At 30.4% G+C, this 15,874-nt stretch overlaps 1 protein-coding gene across 1 annotated transcript in view; it reads left to right on the plus strand.

The window, feature by feature from the left end:
* Positions 1–15,874, plus strand: part of Not1 (CCR4-NOT transcription complex subunit 1) — a 110,971-nt gene that overhangs the window by 41,585 nt on the left and 53,512 nt on the right. Inside the window, 6 exon segments of the mRNA XM_076501843.1 lie at positions 1,121–1,272; positions 4,101–4,260; positions 4,485–4,749; positions 9,374–9,466; positions 14,089–14,264; positions 15,619–15,743. Coding sequence (XP_076357958.1) covers positions 1,121–1,272; positions 4,101–4,260; positions 4,485–4,749; positions 9,374–9,466; positions 14,089–14,264; positions 15,619–15,743 — 971 coding nt within the window.

Genomic DNA, 15,874 nt, shown 5'->3' on the forward strand with positions numbered 1-15,874 from the left:
TCAAGTTATGAGGTAAGATCCAGTGAAAAGAAGCCAGGAACAATCTGAAATACAGAAGTACATCAAATTTCTTGTCAAGATGTGCTTAGAAAATTTCAGGAGCAATATACTTTGTTCATCTTGCCAATAACCTGACAGCTGCTCGAAGGGTGGAATTTCTGCTAGTAACAAAAAAAATAAAAAGAAAGCAAAATGGCTTATCTTATTTGCTAACAGCAATGTGCAAAACTGACATCTGCTGCTTCACAGGAAAATGGGAGGAAATTCAACTATACAGTGTGTTAAACAGTGTCACAATTTCTTTAGTGTTTTTTGTAAGAAGGTTGCAATCAAACAGCACCTGTAATAATTGCAATGCTTCAAGAATTTCCACTTTATTTTTTTCCCTGTAGCTCTCCATGATGGATCATTTTGTTTCATGACTCTTTCTTACAATTAATGTGTATCAGTTATTAGCATAAGTACATATAAATCAATGTTTGTTTACCTTTATACTGCCAGTTTGACTGTCAAATCATCCAGAAAGTGTTGAGTATTCTAATTTCAGGCTGTGTTCCTCAACAGATCTGTATTTTAGAAGAACATAGGCAGTTAGTTCTTAAATTTTATTAAAACTTAACACTTCTACAATAAAAATTAATTACACATGTATAGAAATTAAATGAGTATTAAAGTGACATCTTATATTTATGAACCTATATTTACTTAGTTTATTGATGTTTTAATAGTGATTTACTGAATCAGTTAGGCCCAACATGGCCAGATGATTAGGGCATTTGACTCATATTCTGAGGGTCGTGGGTTTGAATCCCTGTCCCACCAAACATGCTCGCCCTTTCAGGTATGGGGATGTTATAATGTGAAGGTCTATTTGTTAATAAAAGAGTAGCCTAAGAGTTGATGATGCATGATGATGAGTAGCTGCCTTTCTTCTAGTCTTACACTGCTAAATTAGGGATGGATAGTGCTGATACTTCTTGTGTATCTTTGTCCTAAAAAAAATCAAACTCACAAACTGAGTCGGTTATATTATTTTATTTGTCTACATCAAAGTTATGTTTCTTAAAATTGTTAGATTGTAAAGTTATTGAAGCGTTTGTATTTTTTTTCTTTGTGACAGGAGCATTTTGTTCAAGCCTGTGTCAGCTTCTTAAAACGACGTTGTCCACAAATAATGGGAGGGTTAGTGAAAGAAGATGGAATTCCAAAGAGTGCACAACTTCCACCAGAAACTTTGGCTACAATGTTAGCATGTCTACAGGCTTGTGCTGGGTAATTATAACATTTTATACTTTGTACAGTTTCCATCTGTTAACTCCTTACCTGTGTGGGACATTTTGGCTTATTTTGAGGGCCAAATTGAAAAAAATAGATAACTTTTATTGGTTTTTAAATTTTATTTTATTTTTTGTGAGTATTAGCATAACATTCAATCATTTGTGCTAAATGGTGTTATTCAGTGAAGTTTGAAAATTTTGATATAAATCTCAAAATATATTTTAAACTATAAATTAGTCCTCTCTAGGGAAAAAAATTCAACATTTAAGAAATTTTAACACTTCCAGTTTAACACTTCTGCCATCTGTGATTGATATCTAAATCCTTTTCTAGTCTGTTTTCTTTATGAAGCAGTCTGGGCATGTTAAACCTCAGTTATAAAACGTTTAGCCAAACCTAATGTGTGAATTTCAGTACTATGTTATTTTAATCTGTTTCCCATTCATAAATCATAGGATTATAAGCAAAGCACATAATGAAACTTTGTTCTCTGGATTTTACAATATGTATGTGTGTGTGGTGCTTATTATGATAACAACAATTTTATGTAGAGGTTGTATTTAGTAGTAGTCAAAAGTATTTGTTTTTATAGTAAACATCAGAAAATTTCTTTCTGGAAAAAACTATTGGATATATTGACTTATTTTTATAGTAGCTTTTCAACAAAATGACTGATCTGCAAATGTTGGGGTTAAGATATACAGGAGTTAGGCTTATCACTCCGAACTGAAAGAGTTTGATTTTTATTCTTTTGCATTTAAATTAGTGTTTTGAAGTTCAATAATTTAGTGTAATTTTATAGTTAGTTCATAATAAAAATGTGATTCAGTATATAGAGTGAAAACTGTGTGATTTCTGTATGTAACTAATACCACCCAAGAATTGTTTATTTCTCTTTCTTACTACCTTTATTTTTCTGTTGTTTTATAGTTAAAACAGCATAACTAATATATGTAAAGTTTATTTTGATGTTATGCAGAGGTCTTAAAACTCAGTGTACAACAATGAAACCTATATGTTGGTTGTAAAATAGACTAAACACAGTCATCTCAATAATAGAGGGGAAGCCATGATATTTTCATGGTTGAGGTCAATGCCTGAAGAGCATAAGTTTTAGGTTCCAATATAAATCTTGCTCTAGTGAAGTAATGTAACTTGGACTAGTCCTTTAAGTACTGTAAAGGGATTTTCTTTGTAATTTATGGTGTGATTATTGTATGGTAATCTCTTGCAACAGGATATATTGTGTAACTAAGGTCAGGTGGTGTTATTCAAACCACTTTTACTGTTAGCTTTTACATATTCACTAGTAATTGCAATTAAAGTTTTCTTTGTTTATATCTACAGTAATGTTTGAATGCACCTGCACTGGCCTGAATGAAAGTAACAAACAACAGACATGATACAGTAAATGTTGAAGTTTGTGTAGCTAACTTCATGTTTTTTTGGCAAATAAACAAAAGTATGGCTGCAGTGACACATACTTGAAATAAACACATTTATGAAGTAAAATTACTGTGTCTTCTATGTGCATATATAAATGTGAAATCCTGTTTAAAAATGAAAAATACTTGTTTATTTGTGTAAGTCTACTTGGAAGTATTTTTTTTGGTTTATTTACTAACATGTAAGTATGTTACATGAAACCATGACGAGAGTACATGATACTATTAAGAAATTAAATGAGGAAAAATTTGCATTTTATGGATGATGAAAAATTTAAGACATCTTACTTGTTTTAGTACATTTTAAAAAGTTCAAATTTGGAACAAATATAAATATTGTAATCATGTCTTAGTGTTTCCTATTGTAATTTTCCAATATATTAAAGATGATAATACCACAAAGCTAAATACATCAAAAAAGTAACAGGTTTATGTTTCTTAAACAACATGCATTTATAAAAGTTTGAAGTTTTAATAAATTTTGTCCACTAGTTTTATTATTGGAACACAGTATAACAAGACGTGCATCGGCTACACAGAAAGTTAATAGCATGTAATGATCAGGTTAAGTGGTCTGATTTTAAATCATTTATTGATTTTGTTTAATTAGTAATGCATTTTTCGTCTATAGTCATTTAACAGAAGCAAAGAACATCACTAATATTAATATGTTGCTTTGAATAACAGAACATTTATAAATTACTCCATGTATTATCCAGATGTTAGTGTACTCAAAGTGTGAATATAAGTTTATACTTTGTGGCTTATTGCTGTAGAAATATACTTTGATGTTGGTACACTATGAAAGTAAGAATAAAATTCCACTATTTTATCAAGTGAAAGACAAAAGTTCGGTGGGTGAAGCTGATGTCCCTCTAATCTGCCAGTTCCAAATTAATTGGTTGTTGCTTTTTATAGCTTCACTTAGAAATTCTCAAATAAAAAAAATGGCTTATTTATCTTTACCACAAAATCAGCAATTTAAAAAGGCTTTCTGTTAACATATAATTATAACAGCAACAGATGTTTTAGTTTCACTCTAAATTTCTTGAGGACAATTACATCTGTAGGTTTGCAACAAATTATTTTAAATGCTTGTTTTTATACTATAATCTGAAAATAATTACATATATTTTGTATAAAACAGGAAGTGTTTGTTTTTTACATAATTGCATGAATTCATAGTGAGTTAGTACAATTTTTATAGGATAAATGTTCATTACTGAAAGACAGTTTTAAAACACTAATGATGTTGTGAATGTATTTTCCCAATGTAAGAAAATACAGTAAAATATTTTACTCTGTAATTTGTAGTTTATAAAGTTGGAATATTTGTGGATTGTATTTACTTTATAATCACTTTTTTTCTCATTTCAGTAATGTTTCCCAAGATCTTTCGGAGACAATTTTAACAATGATGGGGAACTGTGGTACTCTTCTAAATAAACCAAGACAACCTCCTCCTGGAGTTGTAAAAACTCCTCGTGGTTTAGAACCAGCCTTTTCGGCTGCAGCAATGGGAGGATCAGCTAGTCCTGTGAGCATTTTATTTTCTATATGTATTAATGAATGACTTTTAATATTATTGTGATTATTAATAAATGATAGAATGGTTATATTATTCTATCATTTATTCTCTTCACTGTATTTTATAAATTAAAGAAAATTGATTGAATTCATTAAAGGAGGATTTAAATAGTCTTAAAAATACTTCTTAGTAGCTTTACAAATGGATTAACAAAGTATTGTTTATAAATACAGCTGGATGCATTAGGTGGTCTTAGTACATCAATGGGGAGTCTTTCTTTGGGAGGTGCTACCAATGTTGTCAGTAATAACACTCCAGGCTTTCCTCTTAGTGCTGGCTTAAGTTCCTTCTCCTCTGCTACACCAGGCTCTCCAGCAAAGTTGTTCCCAGCTCCAACTCCTGCTACTCCAATTGGTCCGTCTCTGAATCAAAATCCCTTTTCTAGCATTCTACCATCATTACAATCTCAGTTATCTGGACAGTTTGGATCAAGTTTGAGTAAGTAGATTCCCTTCACTCAGTATTTTGTCTTTTATATTTGCCATTTTATTGGAAAGCTTTATAAACTGATTCTAGCACATTATCATCTTCACAATTTTATTTTTTTTATATTTTAAATTTCAAGTTTTTTCAACACCCAGTATGCAAGTCAATGAAATCAAATTTGGGAGATTGGGTAGGTAATGGGGGGTTTCACAGGTTTGATATATTTGAATTAGAACCAGAAAAATTGTATCTTGATAAAAGGTTTGATCTGCTAACCTCAAAAATGTCACATTTTAGTAAAAAAAGAGCATAGCTCTTTGGTGTTTGGCCAGCCTGTTTACTTCCCACACTGAACAACAGAAGTGTTCATGCTCAGGCAGTGGCGAACCTAGCCACTTATCAATGGCAAGTAAATTGTTGAGCCTTCTCTATTTACAGAACCTGTGAAATCTCTGAAGAAAATGTTACAGATTTGGGAAAGCAGATTTATTACTGTGCAGTGCTGGAGCTGCTGTTATGTTTTGTGTACAAATTTGAATGGGGGTAGCAATTAATGTAAAATCAGCCAAACTGATTGGTAATTCAATTTCCAGATATCAAAAGAAGCTCAAACTTCTATTTATAATTTAAGAAAAAATTACTGGAAATATTTGTTTGGGGGATTACTCCAACAAATATTACTCCCTGATTCACAGACTGGGTATTAAATAAAACTTTTAAGTCAGTATTTTTTCATTTGCATTAGCCCCATTTTACACTGGCTTGGTCAAATTTTCTAACTCATATGTGCCAAACTACATAATGTTTACTGCTCTGAATTTACTTGGTATACCTTTGATATGCTTTCAGTGAACATTAGAGACTATTGTACAGAAATTTTTTTGAAAGTATTAGATATTTCTGAATCTGTTTCTGAGTCATTTTGGGTGAAAAATCATGTATGCTAAGAATAAGGATATTTCTTTCATCTTATTTTTCACATTTCATTTGCATAGTCTTCAGAAGTTCCTAAATTTATATCAAAATTTTGTTTTCTGTAAAACTTTATATTTTATCTTTTATTTTCTCTTACCCTGACTAACTGTTGTGAAATCATTAATGTACGGTAAAATAAAAGGTACATAAATGTGAAATAAAATTAATAAAACTATTGTTTTTATTCTTCACTGAATCCATTATTGGTCAGACTGAAACAAATATATTAACAGTTTCATCTTCTAATCTTTTCACATTTCTTCCTTTAATTTTATGGTTTTATTGCTGTACTCTGAACCAGTTGCTGTCAGACCACTGTGAATGAAAGGCAATAAATAATAGTTAAAACCCTTTAGCTGTTCTTTATAAAGCTGATGTAAAATCTTGCTGTTGTGAGGTGTCCTGTTATGTATGCATTAGTGTAAGTTTAGATATTTATTCTACTGAAGTTTTGTTAGGTTGAGCTGAGAAGTTTATAATTTTTATATTGTGGTGTGTTTGTTAAAAATATATATAACAATAAAAAATATACATAAAAAACACAAGGTTTTATAATAGTCGGTATTTACTTGGTGTTTCCATTTCAGTGGATTAGAAAAAAATCCTTTTCTAAGCCTTGTTAGTTCTAACAAATTTGGATGTCCAAAAATATTTTGTAGTTTCTAAATACACATTTTAACCATTTGAATTATTAAATACATCTTTGATACAATATTTAGCTATTTTCACTCAGTATTGCCCTCTTTATGCATATGTTTTCTTAACGTGATATGCTCACGTAATGCATGTGGCTCCCTCTCTACTCCTTTATATAACCATCACTTCTCATGTGACAGCATACGAGTTATCTTTTGTGTGCCCAGGGCTCCCAATGTAACAAATAAATTTTTCATTACAAAGTGGTTACTTTTTAACTTTTATTTTCATTCATTCCACCAATTCATGTATTAAAATTTTTCAGTTCATTCTTGTTGCTATATTTCTGCATTTGAATTTTGTGAACCTTTTCTTGTGCAATGAATTGTAAAGTTAATGTTACCACTTTATGGGTGTCACAACAGCAACAAGTGTATTTTGAGGCACAGGTAACTCAACAGTGGATCTATTGGCTTTTAGAATGCAATGGAAGATGGAACATTACATGGTCACCTTTTGTCTCCAAACATATTCCAGGCTCCTCCTAAGTCATTTGGATTTGTTGTAACAGGTTTACTGTTAAACATTTATTTTAATACCTATGTTTGTTTCAGAATAGTTTTTTTTTTATGCATGGGATGTATATTGTTGAATGTGTTTTGTACAAGCCCTAAATTTATAGAAGATTCTCAAGAGAGTAAGAATCAACGTGTGGTTTAGGTGTTTTCGAACATCGTTGAATGTTTGAGAATTTCACCATAAGTTATATAAACCAATGCGTTGTGAGACAGTTATTATTATTGGTCAGTAAGCTATTGGTCTCAGAAGCTATAATTGTGATTACAACTCATTAATAGGAAAAACTACAGAATTTAACTAAACATTTATAGATTTTGAACATTATAAACTGTTTAACTTCAGTGAATTAACTTTGTACAAGGACATTAGATATTGCCATTAGGGAAAACTTGTGTACTTCAAGCTAACTAGCCATCAAAAGAAGTGTACAGGTGTATTAACAATTAATTTGCTCTCTGTGAATGTTGATAAAATATTCAGTTCCAGGTTAGATGTAAGACTCAGTATTGTCTGTAAGTTTGTGAAATTCTTGTTTATAAACCAATATTTATATTAACTGTTATTGTAAATTGTTTTTTGTTGCTTTACTTATAGTGAAATATATTTGTGCTAAGAAAGAAAATTGTGTGTATCAATCTTGTTGGAAAATATCATAAATCTGATGTATATTAACATTCAATTAATTTCTGAATTCAAATTCAAATTTCCAACCATTTGAAATCTTAATATGTAACATAATAAATCTGGGACTTGTCCAAGGTGAATTATAACTATACAAAATGACAAGGAGTTTGATCATCTTTCCCTACCTCCAGAATATGCTGTTCCTTCCCATTCATAGTCTCAGGAATCACGTAGACCTAATTCATTCTATATGGATTTTGTTTGAGGTCTGTAACGTTTTATTTCTTTTCCCTTTCCCTTATTCACCTTGTCCTTCTTTATTGCGTGAACAAACTTCCCATACATTCTGGTATTTTCTACCTCCCTTGGTACATACTGATCAGTTTGTCTCACAGTTGACATGAGGAGATCAGAATGCAGCCCATCCTGAGGACTTCTTATCAGTTTGCCCTTTCTTACCATTATGCAGACTATCCATTTTTATATCAACATTTGTTAGGTTCATTGTTACCTATTTAGGAGGTGGTTCCTGAATCAAATGTTAATCTTACCTGTGCCCAATGTTATTACCTATATCTTACCCTAACCAACCTTTTAAGATTTTTTTTCATCTCCTATCTGAGGCTCTCCATGGAAATTCTGAGGAGTTTTCTGCAGATGCTCTTACCCTTCTCTCTTCTACTTTAGCCTAAATTTTTTTTTTTAGTTCTGGTGTAATGTAAGTGGTTTCTTTGTTGTTGTTCAGATCTTGTAAGTTGAGATGTTGCTTTGGCTCAGATCCATTTACCCTCAATGTATCATAGGGGTTTATGCCTGGTATCTTTTTTGAGATCTTACATGTTAGGTAACATTGGTCCACCAACAATCTACTATTACGACTCTAGTAGCTCATTTGTTTCAGTCAGAGTGTCATATTTCTCCTACTTTCATCTCCTGTCCTTCTCTATCCTAGCCCTTTCTTGTGGTGGCATATATCATCCACCAAGTGGATAAATCGTTCAGAGATTTGTGTTTTGGGACATTAGATCTATTACCCTGGGACCATGTACAAGGTTTCCTTTTGACAAGCCGATTATGTAGAAGTTTCTCACCTGGCTCTTCACTATTCAGTCAGGCAGCCTTATTCCATACTGTTCATTTTTCCTGATGCAGTATTTTATTTTAGGTATTGCATTTGAGTACAGTAAAGCATCTTGTATGGTGTGAGATCATATTATTGTTGATTTATCATCCGTTTGTGTTCAAAGACACAAGATGAGAACCATAACTGATGCCCAAATATAATTTCATTTTGGTTCAGCGAACATGATACAGAATGGTTGCTGATGAATGTTATACATTTTAGGTAAATGTTGAAACTTTGTAGACAATGTAGCTACATTATAATTTAGGATGGAAGTTACCTGTAGATATTAAAAACTTGCTGTTAAAGGATTAATAGTTTTTAATACTCTTATGTCGTCTTGTTGTAACAAATATTCAGTTGCTCTTAGTGTGATTTAACTTTTTTCAGCATTTTAAAGAATTACCCAGCGAGGAAAATACATAAATTTTGAAGCAGGAGTCAACTTCACAACATTGTTATCAAAAGAATATTTGTTTCTCATGCCCTCCAAGGTTCCTCATTCAAAATTGAGGGCAAGTTATTTAAACAAAACACATTTTATGTGTACATGAATGGTAATGTGTGCAACAGGTTTAGTTGTTTCTCAGATCTGTCAGTAGTTTACAACAATGTATACATTTCTGAAATGTTATCTTGATTTCTGCAGACTTTTTTTTCTGTATGTAAGCACTAGGTATTTAACAATTTTTTTTCTAGGCTTGAACACAAGCACAGTCATGTCATCAGCCATCAGTTCAGCATCAACAAAAACTGGATTTGTTGCACCTACTGTTGATCGTTTGAGACAAGGCAAGTGTGTGTTAGGCTATAGTATATTAAACAAAAGTGAAGAAACAATGATTTTATCATGCTATCATGATTATTTGATGGTTTTAACTCTATTGCTGTGGATTTTTGTATGATCAGGTGTCAAAGGCTATGTCATCATGTTTGTAGTGTTACATTCAAAATTCTTTTGAACTACTGTTTTAGGAATGTGTGTCAATAAGTTTATCAAACTGTAGGTTATAGTTCAAGCTTTACTTAATTTTTTAATTTGAAAGTAAACATTAAAACAAAATTCATAAATATTGATTTTGTCACTGTGTCACAAGTATATTTGCAATGCAGCTTTGGTTCAAGTTAGATGTGTTTAGTGTCCAAATACAAACTATGTAGCTTCTTACTAATGTTTATAAGCTAGAATATGAAACTGGAATATGAAACAATCCTTGTTTCCATGTGCTGAGATATGACTGTATTTAGTAAATCAAACACAGTGGCCCTGCTCATCTCTTCCATTTTTAGTTGTATTTGCTTACGTACACCTACTTTTCTCTGTCATGTTTGTAGCAAATCAGAAGCTCCAAGTTTCCCTCATGGTTTTCTCAGCCTATTGAAGGTGTATAATTTTCCAAGTGTTTTGCAATCTTTGAATGAAGGAATATGAGAATTGTGTCTGAAAAACAATATTTTTTAAACCCAGATACAATTTAGGTAGTCTCAAATTATAGCAGAATTCTGGGATATTTATAATGTATAATTTTTTTTTTACTGTTTTGTGTTTTAAGGAAACTATCCAAAGTTTAATAATTTGATTGTAAATAATAATAGTTGTAGTAATATAGATATGTGATGTATTATAACTGAAATGTGACTACCTTACGAAATACTGTTCCACTTGAACAAAGCCTATTATGCTCTTGGATATGGTAACATGAGATGCAAGTGAACTGTGATTGCAACTTCTGCAGTGGCTGAAAGGTCAGTAAATAAATAGATGTGTAATGCTGTGATTTTATTACAGTTTGTAACTCTAGAATGGAAAAGTACATGTTAAATTTGATTTCCTGATTTTAAGCCGTGGCATGACAGCCCATAGAATGTTTCTGGTGTTTTATCTTTCCTTCTCCCACCTCATTAACAAAATTTTAGCTCATAGCTTCATCATCTCTTGACCAATTTGAGATATAATTACAGTTTCTGATTCAGGTGGTCAAACCTTATCAGTCAATGTCTTGAACATTAATTTACTTTAATCCTGCCTTACGTAAGTTCAAATTGATGGTAGACTAATAGAGATTTTGATAAGTTAAATTAAATTAAATTATATGCAATTGTCTTATGCTTAGTATTGCTGGTGCACAAAAGTATAGCTAATAGAAAGGAAACAAAAGGTCTCATAGATTAATTTACTCTAGTTCTGCCTTAAAGAATGTTAAGCACTACATCTATTGAGGATTCTCTCTCATTTCTTTTGGTTATGAGGTTTGTTAATTCAACCACACCTGTGCAGTAATAAGACAGAGAAAATAACAGTAAAATTAAACGTTTTTCTGAAAAGTTTGAAAAACAAATGGACTTTATTAGGAGGTTATAGAGATTTGATCATTTTCTTTTGCATAAGTTATTTTTAAACCTAAAATCAAAACTATTTTACATGTAGGATAGTTGGTATTTGAGAAGAAAGAATGAAAGTCAATATTTTATGTAAAATATTCTGAAACTTGTTTAAAAAATATTATGTATGAAAGCTTTGTTTTATTTAATGACAGTCTGCCAAATTTCATGAAGATGTGTTTACTGTATTAAAAATTATAACAAGCACAATATGTTTCAGGTTGGTCCCAGGGCCCAAGCCCATAGTGAGAGAGATAATGAAGAGGACAGTTGTGTCCTTCAGAGGTTTTTATTTTGCTTACACAGTAACAATTTTCTAAATTGAACACACAGTTTTTTTCAGTTTAGACAAACCATATACAGTAAAACCTGTCTAAGGCTGAATTGCATGGGACCAAGTAAAATTTCTGGCTCAGACAGTGAACACTTGTTTCCTTAAATTATATACAATTTTTGAGTGGAACATTATACTTGCTTGCCTCAAGGGAAGTAAGATGTTTCTGAATAAAGTTATTACACTGTTTATGCTATATTTATTAGAATAAGAACATAAATAGACATTCAAACTATACATAAGTACACAAAATCTTAAATTTATTTGAACAAAGTGTCCAATTTCAACTGTTTCATTTTTTTAATGGGCTTTCTCACACGGTTAAAAGTGAACGCCAATTCTACGGCCTTTTCATGAAGTTCATTTTCTTCCTTCATTTTTGCATATAATTTGATACCGTTAATATAACTTAACACTTGTGATGAAGTTGGAATTTCTATTTCCTCACTATTTTTTCCATTTTGTTCGTCTTTTGAATCTCTCAGACTGTTACCATCTTCCGATTCTATTATAGATTTTAAATCAATTTCATCAGTTTCTGTTAAACCAATCTTGTCAATGTTTTCAAAACTTTCTGCTTTCACAGAATCATCTGCATCAGTTTTCTCAATCACTTTGGATTTCACTAGAATTGTCATAACAAACAACTTTTAAAGAAATTGAGGGTGTTTAATAGCTTTTTTTAAAAATGAGTGTATTAAGTAAATTTATTTTAAGTTTTAAAATTAGGGAAGATAGGAATTTATTTTTTCCTGATAATTATTTAAAGAGTAGAATTTTGCACTTAAAAACAATTATATTTCTACAAATCATGAATCTAATTTAACTGTAAAAATAATGACAGCAGGAAAAAGAACAATATATTTAACCAATACTTACTGTAACAAAATGTCCAAGAATTTATTAATATTTAAAGAAAAAAATTAATTAACTAAATTAATATTTAATCAAAAACATTTTTTATGTCTTACTCATATTCTAATCCTACTTGTTGATAGATGAGGTAGGTGAGAGATAGTCTTCCATCTGCATCATGCAGGTTCTGGCACATAGAGGGCCTTTTATAAGAGAAATCTTAAAATAATGTTGCAAAATTTTGATATTTCTGGCTTGTACAGGTTTCTGCCTTATGCAGTTTGTGGCTTAGAGAGATTTTACTGTAGTTATGTGACCTTAAATTGTTTGTTTATGTGTTATAAAATATACATATTAAAATCTAGAAATAATTAGCTTGAATTAAAATTTCAACATTAAAATATAAAGGTATTATTTAGTGGGTTCAACATCATTCAAACAAGATTAAATTTAAGTTAGATGAAGATTGTTTTAAACAAATCTGCACATTTTGAGATAATTAAGTTTTAGATAATGAAACTACCACAAAAGCAGAAAATGCACAGAAATAATATCTAAATATTAAAAAATAGGTATTTTCTTAAAAACTGATATTGACATATGAGATGTAGAGACTAAAGCATTAGCAAGACTAAGAATAAAGATTTGTAGAAATAGTGTCATGATATGCTTAATAAATGGATCATTAACCTGTTGACTACCAAGTATTTCAGCTGCTACAATACAACTCTAATGCTTCTTCATTTTGTAACGTTTTTTGTGATGCTATTTTGGATCAAAAGTGAAACAATTTGTAAGTAGGTCAAATGCATGTATGGTGCTGACATCTAGCGTTGACGTTAGGTATTATTGAGTACAAATTAACTTGTCCGTGGCACTGTGCTACCGATCAGCTTGGACGAGTTATCTCATCTGCGGCACTGAACAGATTAATCATAATATGAGTATGTGTGTCTAAAATGTATAATTATATGCATGCGTTTATAAATGTATATGCATATATCTAAATGAATTTACGATGTGAGTTTTGGTGGTTTAATATATGTGATGTTAGTAAAGGTAAATGAAAAATTATATAGCTGGATCTTTTTATAACATGCAAACTGAATTATGATATTACATGTAACTTATAGATAAGACTCTACAATATATATAAATGCTTATTCCTGTTTTTGTTTTGTAGAAGTAGAAATTAGTTTTAAGAAATTCGCTTTTACTAATTTTGAAGAAATACAAAAAAATTCAATGTTGACAAGTATAAACAGAAAAGCAAGTGTAATAGAATAATTTGTATTTTAGACACAAGTCATTTTGTATTAATAATAATACTCCACACAAATTGAACTTGTTTGGTAATCATTAACATTTTGTGATATATCTGTTATCATAAATGCATATGAATTTGCTTAACATTGTGGGGATAATTCTTTTAAGATATGACAGTCTTGCATTGATTAGGAGAACCAAAGTTGGTTTGTAAGTTAAGTGTTTGACTGTATAGTTTTTCCCTCCATATATTTAAGTCTTGAAATATAGGTGTTATGTGCAAAATAAAATGTTGAATTTCCTTTTATTCTTTCCATAAAAGGATATCAATTCACTTCATGATTTATTTTATTTGGCATTACTTTGTGTCATAGTGTGAAGAGTAAAAAAATAATGGAGTACAAGTAAAATTCATTGTGTTCACAAACTTTGTCTGTTGTATTTGTTTTCTTCTTTCTTAAAAGTAGAAATGAAAATCAGCAAGATTTATATCATTTTAAGCCTATGTAACAACAACAATGATAAAAGGAATGACTTTTGTATTAAAAATAACACTCTTGTGCATGATTATGTGTAGGTGATATGTCAGCCATGTTCCCAGAAATGAGCCAACAAGTATCTAAGGAAGTGGAAGATGAAGCTAATGGATACTTTCAAAGAATTTACAATCATCCTCCTCACCCAACTCTCTCTATTGATGAAGTATTAGAGATGTTAAAGAAGTTTCAAGAGTCACCCAATAAAAGGGAAAGGGTAAGGAAATGCACTGGTAACTAATACTGTGTGATAAGACAATTTACCTCAATTACTTTCTCTGTTGGAAGTAAGAATAATAAATTTGTCTCTATAGGATGATGATGTTATTGATAAAATGATAAAGATATATAGTTATTTACTCTCTGCATTTAACTGCCTACAAAATCAACACTGGTGTACCTGACTCAAACTCTTCAGTCTTAACTATTATAAGTCCATCAAATGATGTCAGGTTATTAATACACATGAAAAACTGAAAGCATGTGGAAGTATAAAACTGTTTTAATTTGCATAGAATATTAATTAAAAGAAATGTCACTAAAACAATTATATAGTAATGTCATGGTTTTTGTCAACTTATTAAGAATTTTAATTATTATTATATATTTTATTCTGTTTTCTTAAACTGGACATTTAAATCGTGGATTTTTGTTTCCACATAAAGTATAAATGGGTAAACCTAAGATGTAGTGATGATACTTGTAACTAATACATGTGATATAAATAGTATTGCTGGAAGTAAAAACGAATGCTTTATACATGTTTCATTTTTTCTCCTAAATTAAATTAGCAAGAACTTAAGCTGTTTTCTCAGAAGTTTTTACACTTTTCATATAATTATTCATTAAACTTGTTTCCCTTTGTTGTGTGATACATTTAGTACACCATTTGGCAAAAACGTTTCATGACTTAAAGGTCAAAGTTTGCTTAAATCTGCATTTAGTAGTATAAAAGCTATAAACACACTTTCTGTCACTGAAGTGATGTGAGAGTTGGCAGTTGTTAATATTAAACAAATATAAAAGTATGAAATAACCAACTAAATGGTTGCATGTTCATCGTATTTTTGATATTGACTTTTAGAAGAGCTTTAGTAAACTTTCACAGCATTTATTTATTCATGTATTAATTACAAGACAAAGTATATTGTGAACAAATTGATCATTCATATTTAGAAGAGTTATAAATTTTGTGAACATTAATTAAATATTTTGTAAAATCTCTGTGTCATGCAATGAGTAGCACGTAATGTTGTGGCTTAAAGAATAAAATTATCCCATGCTATTAGAAACTTTTAAATAAACATCTAAACACCCTAGTGAGAAGTAGGGAAAACACCAGAACATAATGCCACAACAGTGATATAATATTTTTGTAAATTTTTCAAGGAAAACTGTACAGGTTATTTTTCCTATAAAAGCAACTTGTTAAAACAAAATACATATAACCAGTGGCTAATAGCAGTTCAGTATAATCACCGTTTAGTGTGTCTCTCATTGTGAATGTATTTTGACTGTAGAGAAATGAGGTAATTCATGCTAAACTGATTTATTATTGCTTTCATAAACAGGAAGTTTTCAGTTGTATGCTACGAAACTTGTTTGAGGAGTACCGGTTTTTCCCTCAATATCCAGACAAAGAATTGTTAATAACTGCACAACTGTTTGGGGGTATCATTGAACAAGGCCTTGTAACGTAAGTTTCTTTCTAATAAAAATTTATAAAAATAATATAATACAATTTTAAATGATATTGAATATAATTATATTAATCAGGTAAATTATGGTTACAACTGTTTGGTTTATGTAAAGTTAGACAATCAATTT

The sequence above is a fragment of the Tachypleus tridentatus genome, chromosome 5 (genome assembly GCF_004210375.1).
Source record: "Tachypleus tridentatus isolate NWPU-2018 chromosome 5, ASM421037v1, whole genome shotgun sequence".
Lineage (NCBI taxonomy): Eukaryota > Metazoa > Arthropoda > Merostomata > Xiphosura > Limulidae > Tachypleus > Tachypleus tridentatus.